A 14,643-nucleotide genomic window follows, 5' to 3' on the forward strand; every position below is an offset into this window, starting at 1 on the left:
TGGGTCCCGAGAGAGTGGGAAACCTAGTTCCCTCTGGCTTTATAGTGGTAGTGTCCTGTCTGGTGATTGGCTGTGCTGTGTTGTATGTTTACTGGTCATCCTATTGTCAATCACTGCCTGTCTGCATCTCATTATGTACATGAGTGGATATTATGACAAGAGAGATGGGGATAGAGAGAGAGATGGGGCAGAGAGAGAGAGATGGGGATAGAGAGAGAGATGGGGCAGAGAGAGAGAGATGGGGATGGACAGAGAGATGGGGACAGAAAGTAGGTGACAGAAAGAGAGAGTGAGATGGGAACAGAGAGATAGGGACAGAGAGCAAGATGGGGGACACAGAGAGAGATGAGACAGAGAGAGAGAGAGAGCAATAGGGACAGAGAGAGAGCAAGATGGGGACAGAGAGAGCGAGATGGGGACAGAGAGAAAAAAAGAGATGGGGACAGAGAGAGAGGGATGGCAACAGAGAGTGAGGAATAGGGATAGAGAGAGAGAGATGGGGACAGAGAGAGAGAGAGAGAGATGGAGCAGAGAAAGAGATGGGGACAGAGAGAATGGGACAGAGAGAGAGAGAGAGAGAGAGAGATGGATTCTCCTTTTCAGCGGCTAAGTGCCGGCTCGAACGGAGAATTCAGCGGAGGTGTGCGTCGAAAAGAATCGGCGCCGACCCCTCACCAATTCCGGGACCAGTGAGGGGCTAGCAGCGGCGGTGGGAGAAACTCGCAGAATGGCCGGGTCCTGGGATGCGCATACGCACGGCTGACAACCTGCAGCGGTCGCAGTGTACAACATGGTGCCGGCCGTGTGCGGACCCAGTCTGCCATCCGCGACCCCACAGGCCACCCCCACCGACCCCTCACCTACCCCCCAGCTACCCCCCAGCCTTCGCGGAAGCTCCTCCGGCCAGCGGCACGGATCCCTGCCGAGTGTGGCGGCGGTGGTCACAGTCCGCAGCCACCACGCTGGATTCCCAACTCTCTGGGAGAGAGACAGCTCGGGGAGAGAGACAGCTCGGGGGTGAGAGAAGCTCGGGGGAGAGAGACAGCTCGGGGGAGAGAGAGACAGCTCGGGGAGAGAGACAGCTCGGGGAGGGAGAGGAGCTCGGGGGAGAGAGACAGCTCGGGGGTGAGAGAAGCTCGGGGAGAGAGAGGAGCTCGGGGGAGAGAGAAGCTCGGGCAGAGAGAGGAGCTCGGGGGAGAGAGACAGCTCGGGGGAGAGAGAGACAGCTCGGGGAGAGAGACAACTCGGGGAGGGAGAGGAGCTCGGGGGAGAGCGACAGCTCGGGGGTGAGAGAAGCTCGGGCAGAGAGAGGAGCTCGGGGGAGAGAGACAGCTCGGGGGTGAGAGAAGCTCGGGGAGAGAGAGGAGCTCGGGGGAGAGAGAGACAGCTCGGGGGAGAGAGCCAGCTCGGGGGAGAGAAGACAGCTCGGGGAAGAGAGAGACAGCTCGGGGGAGAGAGAGACGCTCAGGGGGAGAGAGAAGCTCGGGGGAGAGAGAAGCTTGGGGGAGAGAGAAGCTCGGGGGAGAGAGAAGCTCATGGGCAGAGAGAGAGACTCGGGGGAGAGAGAGTAAAGCTCGGGGGAGAGAGAGAAAGAAGCTTCATGGAGTGAAGCTCGGGGGAGAGAGAAGCTCGGGGGAGAGAGAGTGAAGCTCGGGGGCAGAGAGAGAGAAGCTCGGGGGAGAGAGAGAGACTCGGGGAAGAGAGAGAGACTCGGGGGAGAGAGAGAGACTCGGGGGAGAGAGAGAGACTCGGGGGCAGAGAGAGAGAAGCTCGGGGGAGAGAGAGAGACTCGGGGAGAGAGAGAGACTCGGGGGAGAGAGAAGCTCGGGGGAGAGAGAGAAGCTCGGGGAGAGGGAGAGACGCTCGGGGAGAGGGAGAGAAGTTCGGGGAGAGGAAGAGACGCTCGGGGAGAGGGAGAGAGGCTCAGGGAGAGGGAGAGAAGCCGGGGAGAGAGAGACGCTTGGGGAGAGCGAGAGAAGCCGGGGAGAGAGAGACGCTTGGGGAGAGGGAGAGACGCTCGGGGAGAGGGAGAGACGCTCGGGGAGAGGGAGAGAAGCTCGGGGAGAGGGAGAGAAGCCGGGGAGAGAGTGACGCTCGGAGAGAGGGAGAGAAGCTCGGGGAGAGGGAGAGAAGCCGGGGAGAGGGAGAGAATCTCGGGGAGAGGGAGAGACGCTCAGGGAGAGGGAGAGATGCTCGGGGAGAAGGAGAGAAGCCGGTTAGAGGGAGAGACGCTCGGGGAGAGGGAGTGAGGCTCAGAGAAAGGGAGAGATGCTCGGGGAGAGGGAGAGATGCTCGGGGAGAGGGAGTGAAGCTCGGGGAGAGGGAGAGAGGCTCAGGGAGAGGGAGAGATGCTCGGGGAGAGGGAGAGACGCTCGGGGAGAGGGAGTGAAGCTCGGGGAGAGGGAGAGACGCTCGGGGAGAGGGAGAGAAGCTCGGGGAGGGGGAGAGAAGCTCGGGGAGAGGGAGAGAAGCTCGGGGAGAGGGAGAGAAGCTTGGGGAGAGGGAGAGAAGGTCGGGGAGGGGGAGAGAAGCTCGGGGAGAGGGAGAGAAGCTCGGGGAGAGGGAGAGAAGCTTGGGGAGAGGGAGAGAAGCTCGGGGAGAAGGAGAGAAGGTCGGGGAGAGGGAGAGAAGCTTTGGGAGAGGGAGAGATGCTCGGGGAGAGGGAGAGAAGCTCGGGGAGAGGGCGAGACGCTCGGGGAGAGGGAGAGAAGCTCGGGGAGAGGGAGAGAAGCTCGGGGAGAGAGAGAAGCTCGGGGAGAGAGAGAAGCTCGGGGGAGAGCGAAGCTCGGGGAGAGGGAGAGAAGCTCGGGGGAGAGAGAAGCTCGGGGGGAGAAAGAAGCTCGGGGGAGAGAGAAGCCCGGGGGAGAGAGAAGCTCAGGGGAGAGAGAGAAAAGCTCGGGGGCAGAGAGAGAGAAGCTCGGGGAAAGAGAAAGAAACTCGGGGAGAGGGAGAGAAGCTCGGGGAGAAGGAGAGAAGCTCACGGAGAGGGAGAAAAGCTCGGGGAGAGGGAGAGAAGCTTGGGGAGAGGGAGAGAAGCTCGGGGAGAAGGAGAGAAGCTCGGGGAGAAGGAGAGAAGCTCGGGGAGAGGGAGAGAAGCTCGGGGGAGAGAGAGAGAAGCTCGGGGGAAGAGAAAGAAACTCGGGGAGAGGGAGAGAAGCTCGGGGAGAAGGAGAGAAGCTCACGGAGAGGGAGAAAAGCTCGGGGAGAGGGAGAGAAGCTCGGGGAGAGGGAGAGAAGCTTGGGGAGAGGGAGAGAAGCTCGGGGAGAAGGAGAGAAGCTCGGGGAGAGGGAGAGAAGCTCGCGGAGAGGGAGAGAAGCTCGGTGAGAGGGAGAGAAGCTCGGGGAGAGGGAGAGAAGTTTGGGGAGAGGGAGAGACGCTCGGGGAGAGGAAGAGAAGCTCGAGGAGAGGGAGAGAAGCTCGGGGAGAGGGAGAGAAGCTCGGGGAGAGGGAGAGAAGCTCGGGGAGAGGGAGAGAAGCTCGGGGAGAGAGAGAGAAGCTCGGGGAGAGGGAGAGAAGCTCCGGGAGAGAGAGAGACGCTCGGGGAGAGGGAGAGAAGCCGGGGGGAGAGAGAAGCTTGGGAGAGAGAGAAGCTTGGGGGAGAGGGAGAGAGGCTCGGGGAAAGGGAGACACGCTCGGGGAGAGGGAGAGAAGCTCGGGGAGAGGGAGAGATGCTCGGGGAGAGAGAGAGAAGCTCGGGGAGAGGGAAAGACGCTCGGGGAGAGGGAGAGAGGTTCGGGGAGAGGGAGAGACGCTCGGGGAGAGGGAGAGAAGCCCGGGGAGAGGGAGAGGCTCAGGGAAAAGGAGAGATGCTCGGGGAGAGGGAGAGAAGCTCAGGGAGAGGGAGAGATGCTCGGGGAAAAGGAGAGACGATCGGGGAGAGGGAGAGATGCTCGGGGAAGAGGAGAGACGCTCGGGGAGAGGGAGAGAAGCTCAGGGAGAGGGAGAGAGGCTTGGGGAGAGTTAAAGGTGCTCGGGGAGAGGGAGAGATGCTCAGGGAGAGGGAGAGAAGCTCGGGGAGAGGGAGAGAAGCTCGGGGTGAGGGAGAGAAGCTCGGGGAGAGGGAGAACAGCTCAGGGAGAGGTTGACAAGCTCGGGGAGAGGGAGAGATGCTCGGGGAGAGGGAGAGAGGCTCGGGGAGAGGGAGAGACTCTCGGGGAGAGGGAGAGATGCTCGGGGAAAAGGTGAGACGCTCGGGGAGAGGGAGAGACGCTCGGGGAGAGGGAGAGAGGCTCGGGGAGACGGAGAGAGGCTCGGGGAGAGGGAGAGAGGTTCGGGGATAGGGAGAGAAGCTCGGGGAGAGGGAGAGACGCTCGGGGAGAGGGTGAGATGCTCGGGGAGAGAGAGAGAGGCTCGGGGAGAGGGAGAGACTCTCGGGGAGAGGGAGAGATGCTCGGGGAAAAGGAGAGACGCTCGGGGAGAGGGAGAGAAGCTTGGTGAGAGGGAGAGATGCTCGGGGAGAGGGAGAGATGCTCGGGAAGAGGGAGAGAAGCTCGGGGAGAGGGAGAGATGCTCGGGGAAAAGGCGAGACGCTCGGGGAGAGGGAGAGAAGCTCATGGAGAGGGAGAGAGGCTTGGGGAGAGGGAAAGGTGCTCGGGGAAAGGGTGAGATGCTCTGGGAGAGGGAGAGAATCTCGGGGACAGGGAGAGAAGCTCGGGGAGAGGCAGAGAAGCTCGGGGAGAGGGAGAGAAGCTCGGGAGAGGGAGAGAAGCTCGGGGAGAGTGAGAGAAGCTCGGGGAGAGGGAGAGAAGCTCGGGGAGAGGGAGAGAAGCTCGGGGAGAGAGAGTGAAGCTCGGGGAGAGGGAGAGAAGCTCCGGGAGAGAGAGAGACGCTCGGGGAGAGGGAGAGAAGCCGGGGAGAGAGAGAAGCTTGGGAGAGAGAGAAGCTTGGGGGAGAGGGAGAGAGGCTCGGGGAAAAGGAGACACGCTTGGGGAGAGGGAGAGAAGCTCGGGGAGAGGGAGAGATGCTCGGAGAGAGAGAGAGAAGCTCGGGGAGAGGGAGAGACGCTCGTGGAGAGGGAGAGAGGTTCGGGGAGAGGGAGAGACGCTCGGGGAGAGGGAGAGACTCAGGGAAAAGGAGAGATGCTCGGGGAGAGGGAGAGAAGCTCAGGGAGAGGGAGAGATGCTCGGGGAAAAGGAGAGACGCTCGGGGAGAGGGAGAGATGCTCGGGGAAAAGGAGACACGCTTGGGGAGAGGGAGAGAAGCTCGGGGAGAGGGAGAGATGCTCGGAGAGAGAGAGAGAAGCTCGGGGAGAGGGAGAGACGCTCGTGGAGAGGGAGAGAGGTTCGGGGAGAGGGAGAGACGCTCGGGGAGAGGGAGAGACTCAGGGAAAAGGAGAGATGCTCGGGGAGAGGGAGAGAAGCTCAGGGAGAGGGAGAGATGCTCGGGGAAAAGGAGAGACGCTCGGGGAGAGGGAGAGATGCTCGGGGAAAAGGAGAGACGCTCGGGGAGAGAGAGAGAAGCTCAGGGAGAGGGAGAGAGGCTTGGGGAGAGTGAAAGGTGCTCAGGGAGAGGGAGAGATGCTCAGGGAGAGGGAGAGAAGCTCGGGGAGAGGGAGAGAAGCTCGGGGAGAGGGAGAGAAGCTCGGGGAGAGGGAGAAAAGCTCGGGGAGAGGGAGACAAGCTCGGGAAGAGGGAGAGAAGCTCAGGGAGAGGGGGTGATGCTCGGGGAAAAGGAGAGACGCTTGGGGAGAGGGAGAGAAGCTCGGGGAGAGGGAGAGACGCTCGGGGAGAGGGAGAGAAGCTCGGGGAGAGGGAGAGAAGCCGGGGAGAGGGAGAGAAGCTCGGGGAGAGGGAGAGAAGACGGGGAGAGGGAGAGAAGCTCTGGGAGAGGGAGAGACGCTCAGGGAAAGGAAGAGATGCTCGGGGAGAGGGAGAGAAGCTCGGGGAGAGGGAGAGAAGCTCGGGGAGAGGGAGAGACGCTAGGGGAGAGGGAGAGACGCTCGGGGAGAGGGAGAGAGGCTCGGGGAGAGGGAGAGAAGCTCGGGGAGAGGGAGAGACGGTCGGGTTGAAGGAGAGATGCTCGGGTTGAGGGAGAGATGCTTGGGGAGAGGGCGAGAAGCTCGGGGAGAGGGAAGCCCCTACCCCATTACCAGCAGGAACAGATAGTAGACACAGCAAGCCACTTACCCGAGCCAGGACTCCTTACCTTGGCAGATCATTGGCCAGCTGCAACTGACGGATTTGATGGAACAGTTCGAACAGTACAGCACCTGAACCGGGTACTCGGAGTCTGCAGACAAACAACAGGCATTACGTTTGAAAGTGACAAGAGTTTATTCTGAAACTGGGGACTTAAAGCAAAGCAAGGCAGGTATGAGGGGGCGGATTGAGGAAAATGGACTAAAAAGTCTGAGAGAAATTGGTGAGTATTTAAAGAACTGTTGCAAGGTCTACAACAAAAATGTACATTACCCTGAAGGCCTAAGACCCCGACAGGGAAGATGGATCGCTTGTGGCTCAGAAAAGAAGTCGAAGATTGCATTGGATCGTGGGAAGTGGGTTGTAATGATCCCAGCCCAAGGAATGCCAGCAATTTAGAATCCAGCAAAGGAGGACCAAGAAACTGGGAAAGAAAGGGGAAAGAGAATATGAATACAGACCAGCGAGAAGCATAAAAGGGTCTTCAGGTTTGTGGAAAGGAAAAGATTAGTGAGGTCGATTGTGGCGAGAATTTATAATGGAGGACAGGGAAAATCACAGACGAACTAAACAGTTACTAAATGATGCAACAGTCTTCCCGGAGGTAGTTAGAGAAAATCTCACAGAAATACTGAGAAATCGAGGGACCTGTGAAAATTAGGAACCAAACATATTTAGTGCTAGTACAGCGGCAGTACTGAGAAAGCTAACTGGATTGAAGGTTCATCAGTACTTGGGGTGCAGGTGAGCCACGTTCCAGAATGTTGGAGTGATAGTGGACACTTTGGTGGCTATCTTTCCAAAATTCTACAGATTCTGGACAGTTTCCTGCGAACAGGCATAAATATAAGCACATTATTTGAGAAGGGAGGGAGTGAGACAAGGACAGACCTGTGAAACTGACGTCAGTCGGAGGGGAATGTTAGAATCTATTATAAAGGTTGTGACAACTGGACACTCTGACGACTGGAAAGCTTTAGGAATATTGGATTCTAAGTATTGGGCAATTGAAAGGTTAAAAGCCTGGGGTTAAAGCGTGTTTGACTGCAGTGGTCATGTGTTTTTAAATAATTCTGTTTTGCCTGGGTGTTTTTAGCAGCCAGAAGGTAAAATTGACAAAGGAGTGCAGATTTCAGTCTGGGCAAATAGACTGTGGTTTGACGAGGGAAGTCCCTGAGGGATTAATGAGCTTTGCAGCCTGCAGAGATCATTTGTTTTTCTGGATGGGGAGATGAGATCATTGCTGGGTGGAGCCAAGGAACACAGAGAGACATTTTGAAAAGCTTTAGAGCAGCAGTTTTTTTGGGGAAAGCTTTGGAGACAGGAGTTGAATTCTGACCTGCCTGATGCTGAGTCCACAATTCTCCCACAGTAAGATGGATTGTGAGCTGTATGTTTCTTTTCTTGTGGTTTAAAGGGAAATTGAGTAGTAATGTTTAAGGGGTTATTGTAAGCTGTTCTTTTCGGGCGTGACGTTAAAAAAATTATATTGTAGACATAATAAAGTTTTGTTTTAAAAATACCCAAAACCCTATTTCTTTTTTGATAAGAAATTTAAAGTAGCCAATTCTTATTTTCCAATTAAAGGGCAATTTAGCGTGGCCAATCTATATATCCTGCACATCTTTGGGTTGTGGGGATGAGATCCACGCAGACATCGAGAATGTGCAAACCCCACATGGACAGTGATCTGGGATCGAATCCAGGTCCTCAGCACCGTGAGGCAGCAGTGCTAACCACTGCGCGCAGCACCATGCCACCCTAGCCCTCTGCCTGAATGCCATGCCACCCTAGCCCTCTGCCTGAATGCAATTCGCTCCAGGAGCGAATCATTCTTTCTGCACAGTCTTACAAATAAACTAAAATATCTGGGTTTTTGTACAGTTTCCTAACCACTCATCTGGGATCGTAATAAAAATTAGAAATAATGGTAAAACTGGGCAGAGCCAACAAGGACTGGGCAGAGCCAACAAGAACTGGGCAGAGCCAACAAGGATTTATGGAAGGGAAATCACGTTTGACAAACTTGTTGGAGATTTTTGAGGCTATTACATGTAACCCAGATTAAGGGAAGCCAGTGGATGTGCTGTATTTGGATTTTCGGAAGGCTTTTGATGAGGTTCCAAGCAGGAGGTTAGCCAATAAAGTTAAGGCACATGGATTTGGGGTGGTATCGGTAGGGATAGTAATATATTGGCATAGATCGAGAATTGTTTGACAGAGAATATGAATAAACAGGTTGGCAGGACGTGACTCGCAAGGTAAGTGCTTGGGCTGCAGCTATTCACAAACTATATCGATGATGTGGGTGTGGAGACCCAATGTGATATTTTCAAATTTGCTGATGATGGAAAACTCAGGCAGAATGTGAGTTGGGAAGGGGATGCAAGGGGGATTCAAAGGTATTTATGGACGGGACCAGACTAAGTGAGTGGACAAGAACATGGCAGATAGAATAACCATAGAATCCCTCCAGTGCCGAAGGAGGCCATTTTGTCCATCCATTCTGCACTGATCCTCTGAAAGAGCACCCTGCCTAGGCCCACTCTACTGCCCTATCCTCGTAACCCAGTAACCCCACCTAACCACAGCTTTGGACACCCAAGGGGCAATTTAGCCTGGCCAATCCATCTAACTTGCCCATCTTTAGATTGCAGGAGGAAACTGGAAGAAATCCACGCAGACATGGGGAGAACGTGCAAACTCCACACAGATAGTCACCCAAGATCAGAATCGAAACCAGGGCCCTGGCGCTGTGAGGCAGTAGCATTAACCATTGTGCCACCGTGTCACCCGAGCAACGTGAATGTGTGTGAGATTATCCACATTGGCAGGAAAAACAGAAAGGCAGAGTTTATTTCTGAAACAGTGAGAGGTGGTGGTGAGCCGCCTTGAACTACAGTGCGTGTGGTGTAGGTACAGCCACAGTGCAGTTAGGGATGGAGTCCCAGGATTTTGACCCAGCGTGAAAGGAACGGCTTATAGAATTCAAAGTCGGGATGTTGAGCGGCTTTGGAGGGGAACCTCCAGGTGGTGGTGTTCCCAGGTATCTGCTGCTCTCGTCCTTCTGGATGGAAGTGGCCATGGGTTTGGAAGGTTCTGCCTAAGGAATCTTCGTGAGTTCCTGCAGTGTAACTTGTAGATGGTGCACACACGGCTGCCACTGTGCATCGGTGGTGGAGGGAGTGAATGTTTGTGGATGGGTTGCCGATCAAGCGGGGCTGCTTTGTCCTGGAGGATACTGGGTCTGTATTGTCTAGAATTCCAAAGAATGGAAGGTGATCACATTGAAACGTATAAACTTCTGACAGGGTAGATGTCAAAAGGATGTTTTGCACCGCCTTGGGGTCTCAGAATAAGGGATTGGCCATTTAGGATTGATATGAGGAGGAATTTCTTCACTCAGATGGTGGTGAATGTTTGGAATTCTCTAGTCTGTGGAAGCTCAATCATTGAGCATGTTGAGGATATGAGGATACCAAGGGATATGAGCATATTGTAGAAAATGGCGTAGAGGTAGATTATCAGCCATGATCTGTTTGAATGGTGGAGCAGGCTCGATGGGCCGAATGGCCTTCACCTGCTCGGTGTTCCTCAGAAGGTTCCATGGAATTATCAAAATGATCTGCAATGCGTGGATTTCCTCCAGTTTCCTCCTGCAACCCATCAGCAGATTTCTCTGAAATCTCCTCTGCTCATTCACAACAACCAGGTGCATTTACAAAGCATCAAAACTGCAGCTAAACCATCGCAGAGGAGCTTCGCCGGAGCGAATGATCAAATTATTAAAGGAGAAGAGAGCAAGACAGAGAGAGGGATGGGGAGGCGGAGAAGTTTAGGAAGCGAATTCCAGAACTCGGGGCCCAAGACAGCTGAAGGTATGGCCACCAATGGTGGAGTGATGGGATGGGAATGGCGGCTGCTCAAGAGGCCGGAATCGGAGGAGCGCAAAGATCTTGGAGGGTTGTAGGGGCTGGAGGAGGACAGAGAGAAAGGGAGGGGTGTAGGGACTGGAGGAGATTAAAGAGATAAGGAGGGTTGTAGGGGCTTGAGGAGGCTACAGAGATAGGGAGGGATGAAGGAGCTGGAGGAGGTTGCAGAGGTAGGCAGGATTGTCTGGGCTGGAGGACGTTGCAGAGAAAGGGAGGGTTTTAGGGGCTGGAGGAGGTTACAGAGATAAGGAGGGTTGTAGGGCCTGGAGGAGGTTTCAGAGATAGGGAGGGTTGTAGGGGTTGGGCGAGGTTGCAGGGATAAGGAGGGTTGTGGGGGTAGGAGGTGGTTGCAGAGATAGGGGGATGTGGGGTGATTTGAAAATAAAGCTGATATTATTTAAATTGGAGGCATTGCTGGACATGGATCAAAATGAGTGACAGGGTTGAACAGGATTGGGTGAACGTTTGGACACATTGGGGGCAGTAGATTTTCAGATGAGTTCCACTGATCCCAATCCCAAATATTTGAACCGGATGTGTGATGCCATACACACCATGGGTGTCATTCTCCGACCCCCCGCCGGGTCGGAGAATGGCCGTTGGCCGCCGTGAATCCCGCCCCCGCCCCCGCCGAAGTCTCCGGTACCGGAGATTGGGCGGGGGTGGGAATCGGGCCGCGCCGGTTGGCGGGACCCCCCGCTCAATTCTCCGGCCCGGATGGGCCGAAGTCCCGCCCAAAAATTGCCTGTCCCGCCGGCGTAAATCAAAGCTGGTATTTACCGGCGGGACCAGGCGGCGTGGGCGGGCTCCGGGGTCCTGGGGGGGTTGCGGGGCGATCTGACCCTGGGGGGTGCCCCCACGGTGGCCTGGCCCGTGATCGGGGCCCACCGATCCGCGGGCGGGCCTGTGCCATGGGGGCACTCTTTCCCTTCCGCCTCCGCCAGGGCCTCCACCATGGCAGATACGGAAGAGACTCTCCCCACTGCGCATGCGCGGGAAACTGTCGGCGGCCGCTGATGCTCCCGCGCATGCGCCGCATTTCCGCGCCAGCTGGCGGGGCACCAAACGCCATTTCCGCCAGCTGGCGGGGCACCAAACGCCATTTCCGCCAGCTGGTGGGGCGGAAATCCCTCCGGCGCCGGCCTAGCCCCTCAATGTTGGGGCTCGGCCCCCAAAGATGCGGAGCGTTCCGCACCTTTGGGCCGGCGCGATGCCCGTCTGATTGGCGCCGTTTTTGGCGCCAGTCGGCGGACATCGCACCGTTGGGGGAGAATTTCGCCCCATATGAGTAAATGTAACTTTTAATTCAATGTTCTTATATTTGGGGAAAATATCCATACTTACGGCATTCTTGACTACAAACAGCTGGTGATAAGGAATAAATGAAAAGAAGGTAGAGAGTTATTGACCAGAGACAGACAAACGGTTAATTTCCTTTCCCACACTCCCGGCTGGGCTGCATTTACAAGGCATGTGTGTTGGAGATATCTGGTTATCCAGCATGATCTCCAATTCACCCCTCGCTGATTGCATTGGCCAAATTGAAAATTAGAAAACTTTCGATGAGAAACATGCAACCGGATTCTCCATTCCTGAGACTAAGTGTTGTTGCCAGGGCAGAATTAGTGTTGTTCTACAACAGAAAAACTGGCATTGCAAAGGTCGATGAATTGACTCCGGTGCAATGCTAGTTTTGCTGTCATAGAACAACACCAAACTGCAGTGGGAATGTTGGGAATAGCGTTAGACAGGAAATCAGAGATGCATGTGATAAAGGAACATCTGTGATTATGGGTGACTTTAATCTGCATATCGATTGCTGACTCAAATTTGGTGGTCTATATACCACCCCTATGAGTGTTTTGTTGCCCTTGATGTTTTTTAACTCGACCCAGACAGATTCCAGATCATTGGCATTAATATCTTTCCTCAATATTGTATCAATACATTCTTTAATCAACAATGCAACTCCACTTCCTTTTTTCTCTGTCTTCTAGAAACTAAATAGCCCTCAATGTTTCGTTCCCATCATTGGTCACCTTGCAGCCATGTCTCCATAATCTCAACTATGTCATATCCCTTAACATCTATCTGCGCAACTAATTCATCCATTTTATTTTGAATGCTCCGTGCGTTCAGGTAGAAAACCTTAAGGCTAGTCTTTTTAACATACCTTATCCCGTCCCTACTATTTTTTAGTGTTATTATCTGATACAGGCCTTTGATTTCTTGGCCAATTACTTTTCTTATTCTCCTTTCTGTCTTTTTCTCTTGTTCTTGACTCCCCCTGCTTTGAATCCTTACAGAGGTTCCCACCCCCCCTGCCATATTAGTTTAAACCCTCCCCAACCGCTCTAGCAAGTATCCACCCCTCCAGCCCCCACAAGGACATCACTCTTGGTCCTGCCCAGATATAACCCGTCCAGTTTGTACAGATCTCACCTCCCCAAGAACCCGTCCCAATGCCCCTGGAGTCGGAAACCGTCCTCCTCACACCATCTCTTCAGCCACATCTTCATCCGATACATCCTACTATTCTACTCTGACCAGCACGTGGCACTGGTAGTAATCCTGAGATCACTACATTTGAGGTCCAACTTCTCAACTTTCTTCCTATTTCCCTATATTCTGCTTTCAGGACCTCATCCCTTTTATTTATCTATGTCGTTGGCACCAATATGTACCACAACCACTTGCTGTTCACCCTCCCCCTCCAGAATGTCCTGTAACCGCTCTGAGACATCTTTGTTCCTAGCAACAGGGAGACAACATACCAATCTGGAGTCTCGTTGCAGCCACAAAAACACCTATCTATTCATCTTACACTCCAATCCAGTATAACCATTGCATTTCCATACTATTTAACTCCTCCCCTCTGCAGCAGAACCAACCATGATGCAATGAATTTGGCTGTTGCTGCTTTTCCGAGAGGTCATTCCCCTCAACAGTATCCAAAGCGGTATATCTGTTTTTCAGGGGAGTGGCCACAAGAGATTCCTCAACTGCCTGCCTAGTCCTCTTACTCTGCCTGGTGGTCACCCATTACCTTCCTGCCTGTGGAGTCTGAGCCTGCAGGGTGACCACCTCTCTATACGTGCTGTAGATGATGCTCTCCGCCTCGCAGATGCACCACAGTGTCCCCAGCCACAGTTCCAGCTCCAAAATGCGGGCTTCCAGGAGCTCTAACTGGGAATATGCTGGCCCCGGGATCTGGGAATTCTGCCGGCCTCCCACATGCAGCAAGAGGAACAAACTAAGGCTTTGAATTCTCCTGCCGTGACCTACCATTTTAAAATTCTCTCGCTTCTTTTACGGCCTCAGAAATTCACAAAGCTGTTCACAGCCAATTATTGTGAAGTGTGGTCAGAGTTCTAATGCAGAAAATGTGCCAGCCAGTTTGTGCACAGCAGGATTACACAATCCGCAATGCAATCATTATCAGACTTCTTTTTCAGTGATGTAAGATGGGGGATACAAGGGGGGGGGAGCTCTGCCCCAAGCCCCCCGCCCTCCATCCACCCCCCCATCCTGCTATTCTTCCAAATAGTGGGCTCTGGGATATTTTAGGTTTATCAGAGAATACAGATAGGGCTGAAATTTCTCAATACTGAATATCTGACAGTTCAGCACTCTCTCAGTACTGACCCTCTGACAGTGCAGCACTCTCTCAGTACTGACCCTCTGACAGTGCAGCACTCTCTCAGTACTGACCCTCTGACAGTGCAGCACTCCCTCAGTACTGACCCTCTGTCAGTGCAGCACTCTCTCAGTACTGATCCTCTGACAGTGCAGCACTCTCTCAGTACTGACCCTCTGACAGTGCAGCACTCTCTCAGTACTGACCCTCTGACAGTGCAGCACTCTCTCAGTACTGACCCTCTGACAGTGCAGCACTCTCTCAGTACTGACCCTCTGACAGTGCAGCACTCTCTCAGTACTGACCCTCTGACAGTGCAGCACTCCCTCAGTACTGACCCCCGACAGTGCAGCACTCTCTCAGTACTGACCCTCTCACAGTGCAGCACTCCCTCAGTACTGACCCTCTGACAGTGCAGCACTCTCTCAGTACTGACCCTCGACAGTGCAGCACTCCCTCAGTACTGACCCTCTGACAGTGCAGCACTCTCTCAGTACTGACCCTCGACAGTGCAGCACTCCCTCAGTACTGACCCTCTGACAGTGCAGCACTCCCTCCGCACTGACTCTCCGACAGTGCAGCACTCACTCACTACTGACACTCTGACAGTGCAGCGCTCTTTCAATACTGACCCTCTGACAGTGCTCTTCTCTGTCAGTACTGACCCTCTGCAGTGCAGTGCTTCCTCAGTACTAACCCTGTGACAGTGCAGCATTCCCACAGTATTAACCCTCTGACACTGCAGCACTCCCTCACTACTGACACTCTGACAGTGCTGCGCTCCCTCAATACTGACCCTCTGACAGTGCTCTGTTCCGTCAGTACTGACCCTCTGCAGTGCAGTGCTCCGTCAGTACTATCCCTGTGACAGTGCAGCACTCCCACAGTACTGACCCTCTGACAGTGCAGCACTCCCTCAGTACTAACCCTGTGACA

At 54.5% G+C, this 14,643-nt stretch overlaps 1 protein-coding gene across 2 annotated transcripts in view; it reads right to left on the reverse strand.

The window, feature by feature from the left end:
- LOC140387197 (uncharacterized) overlaps positions 1-14,643 on the reverse strand; it is a 92,372-nt gene that overhangs the window by 58,736 nt on the left and 18,993 nt on the right. For both annotated transcript variants that reach the window (XM_072470177.1, XM_072470176.1), the window contains 2 exons: positions 11,415-11,435; positions 6,146-6,229 (listed from right to left, as the gene is read on the reverse strand). In XM_072470177.1, the coding sequence (XP_072326278.1) occupies positions 6,146-6,229; positions 11,415-11,435 (105 nt within the window). The remainder of the gene's footprint in view (positions 1-6,145; positions 6,230-11,414; positions 11,436-14,643) is intronic.

This window comes from Scyliorhinus torazame, chromosome 12 (genome assembly GCF_047496885.1).
Source record: "Scyliorhinus torazame isolate Kashiwa2021f chromosome 12, sScyTor2.1, whole genome shotgun sequence".
Classification (NCBI taxonomy): domain Eukaryota; kingdom Metazoa; phylum Chordata; class Chondrichthyes; order Carcharhiniformes; family Scyliorhinidae; genus Scyliorhinus; species Scyliorhinus torazame.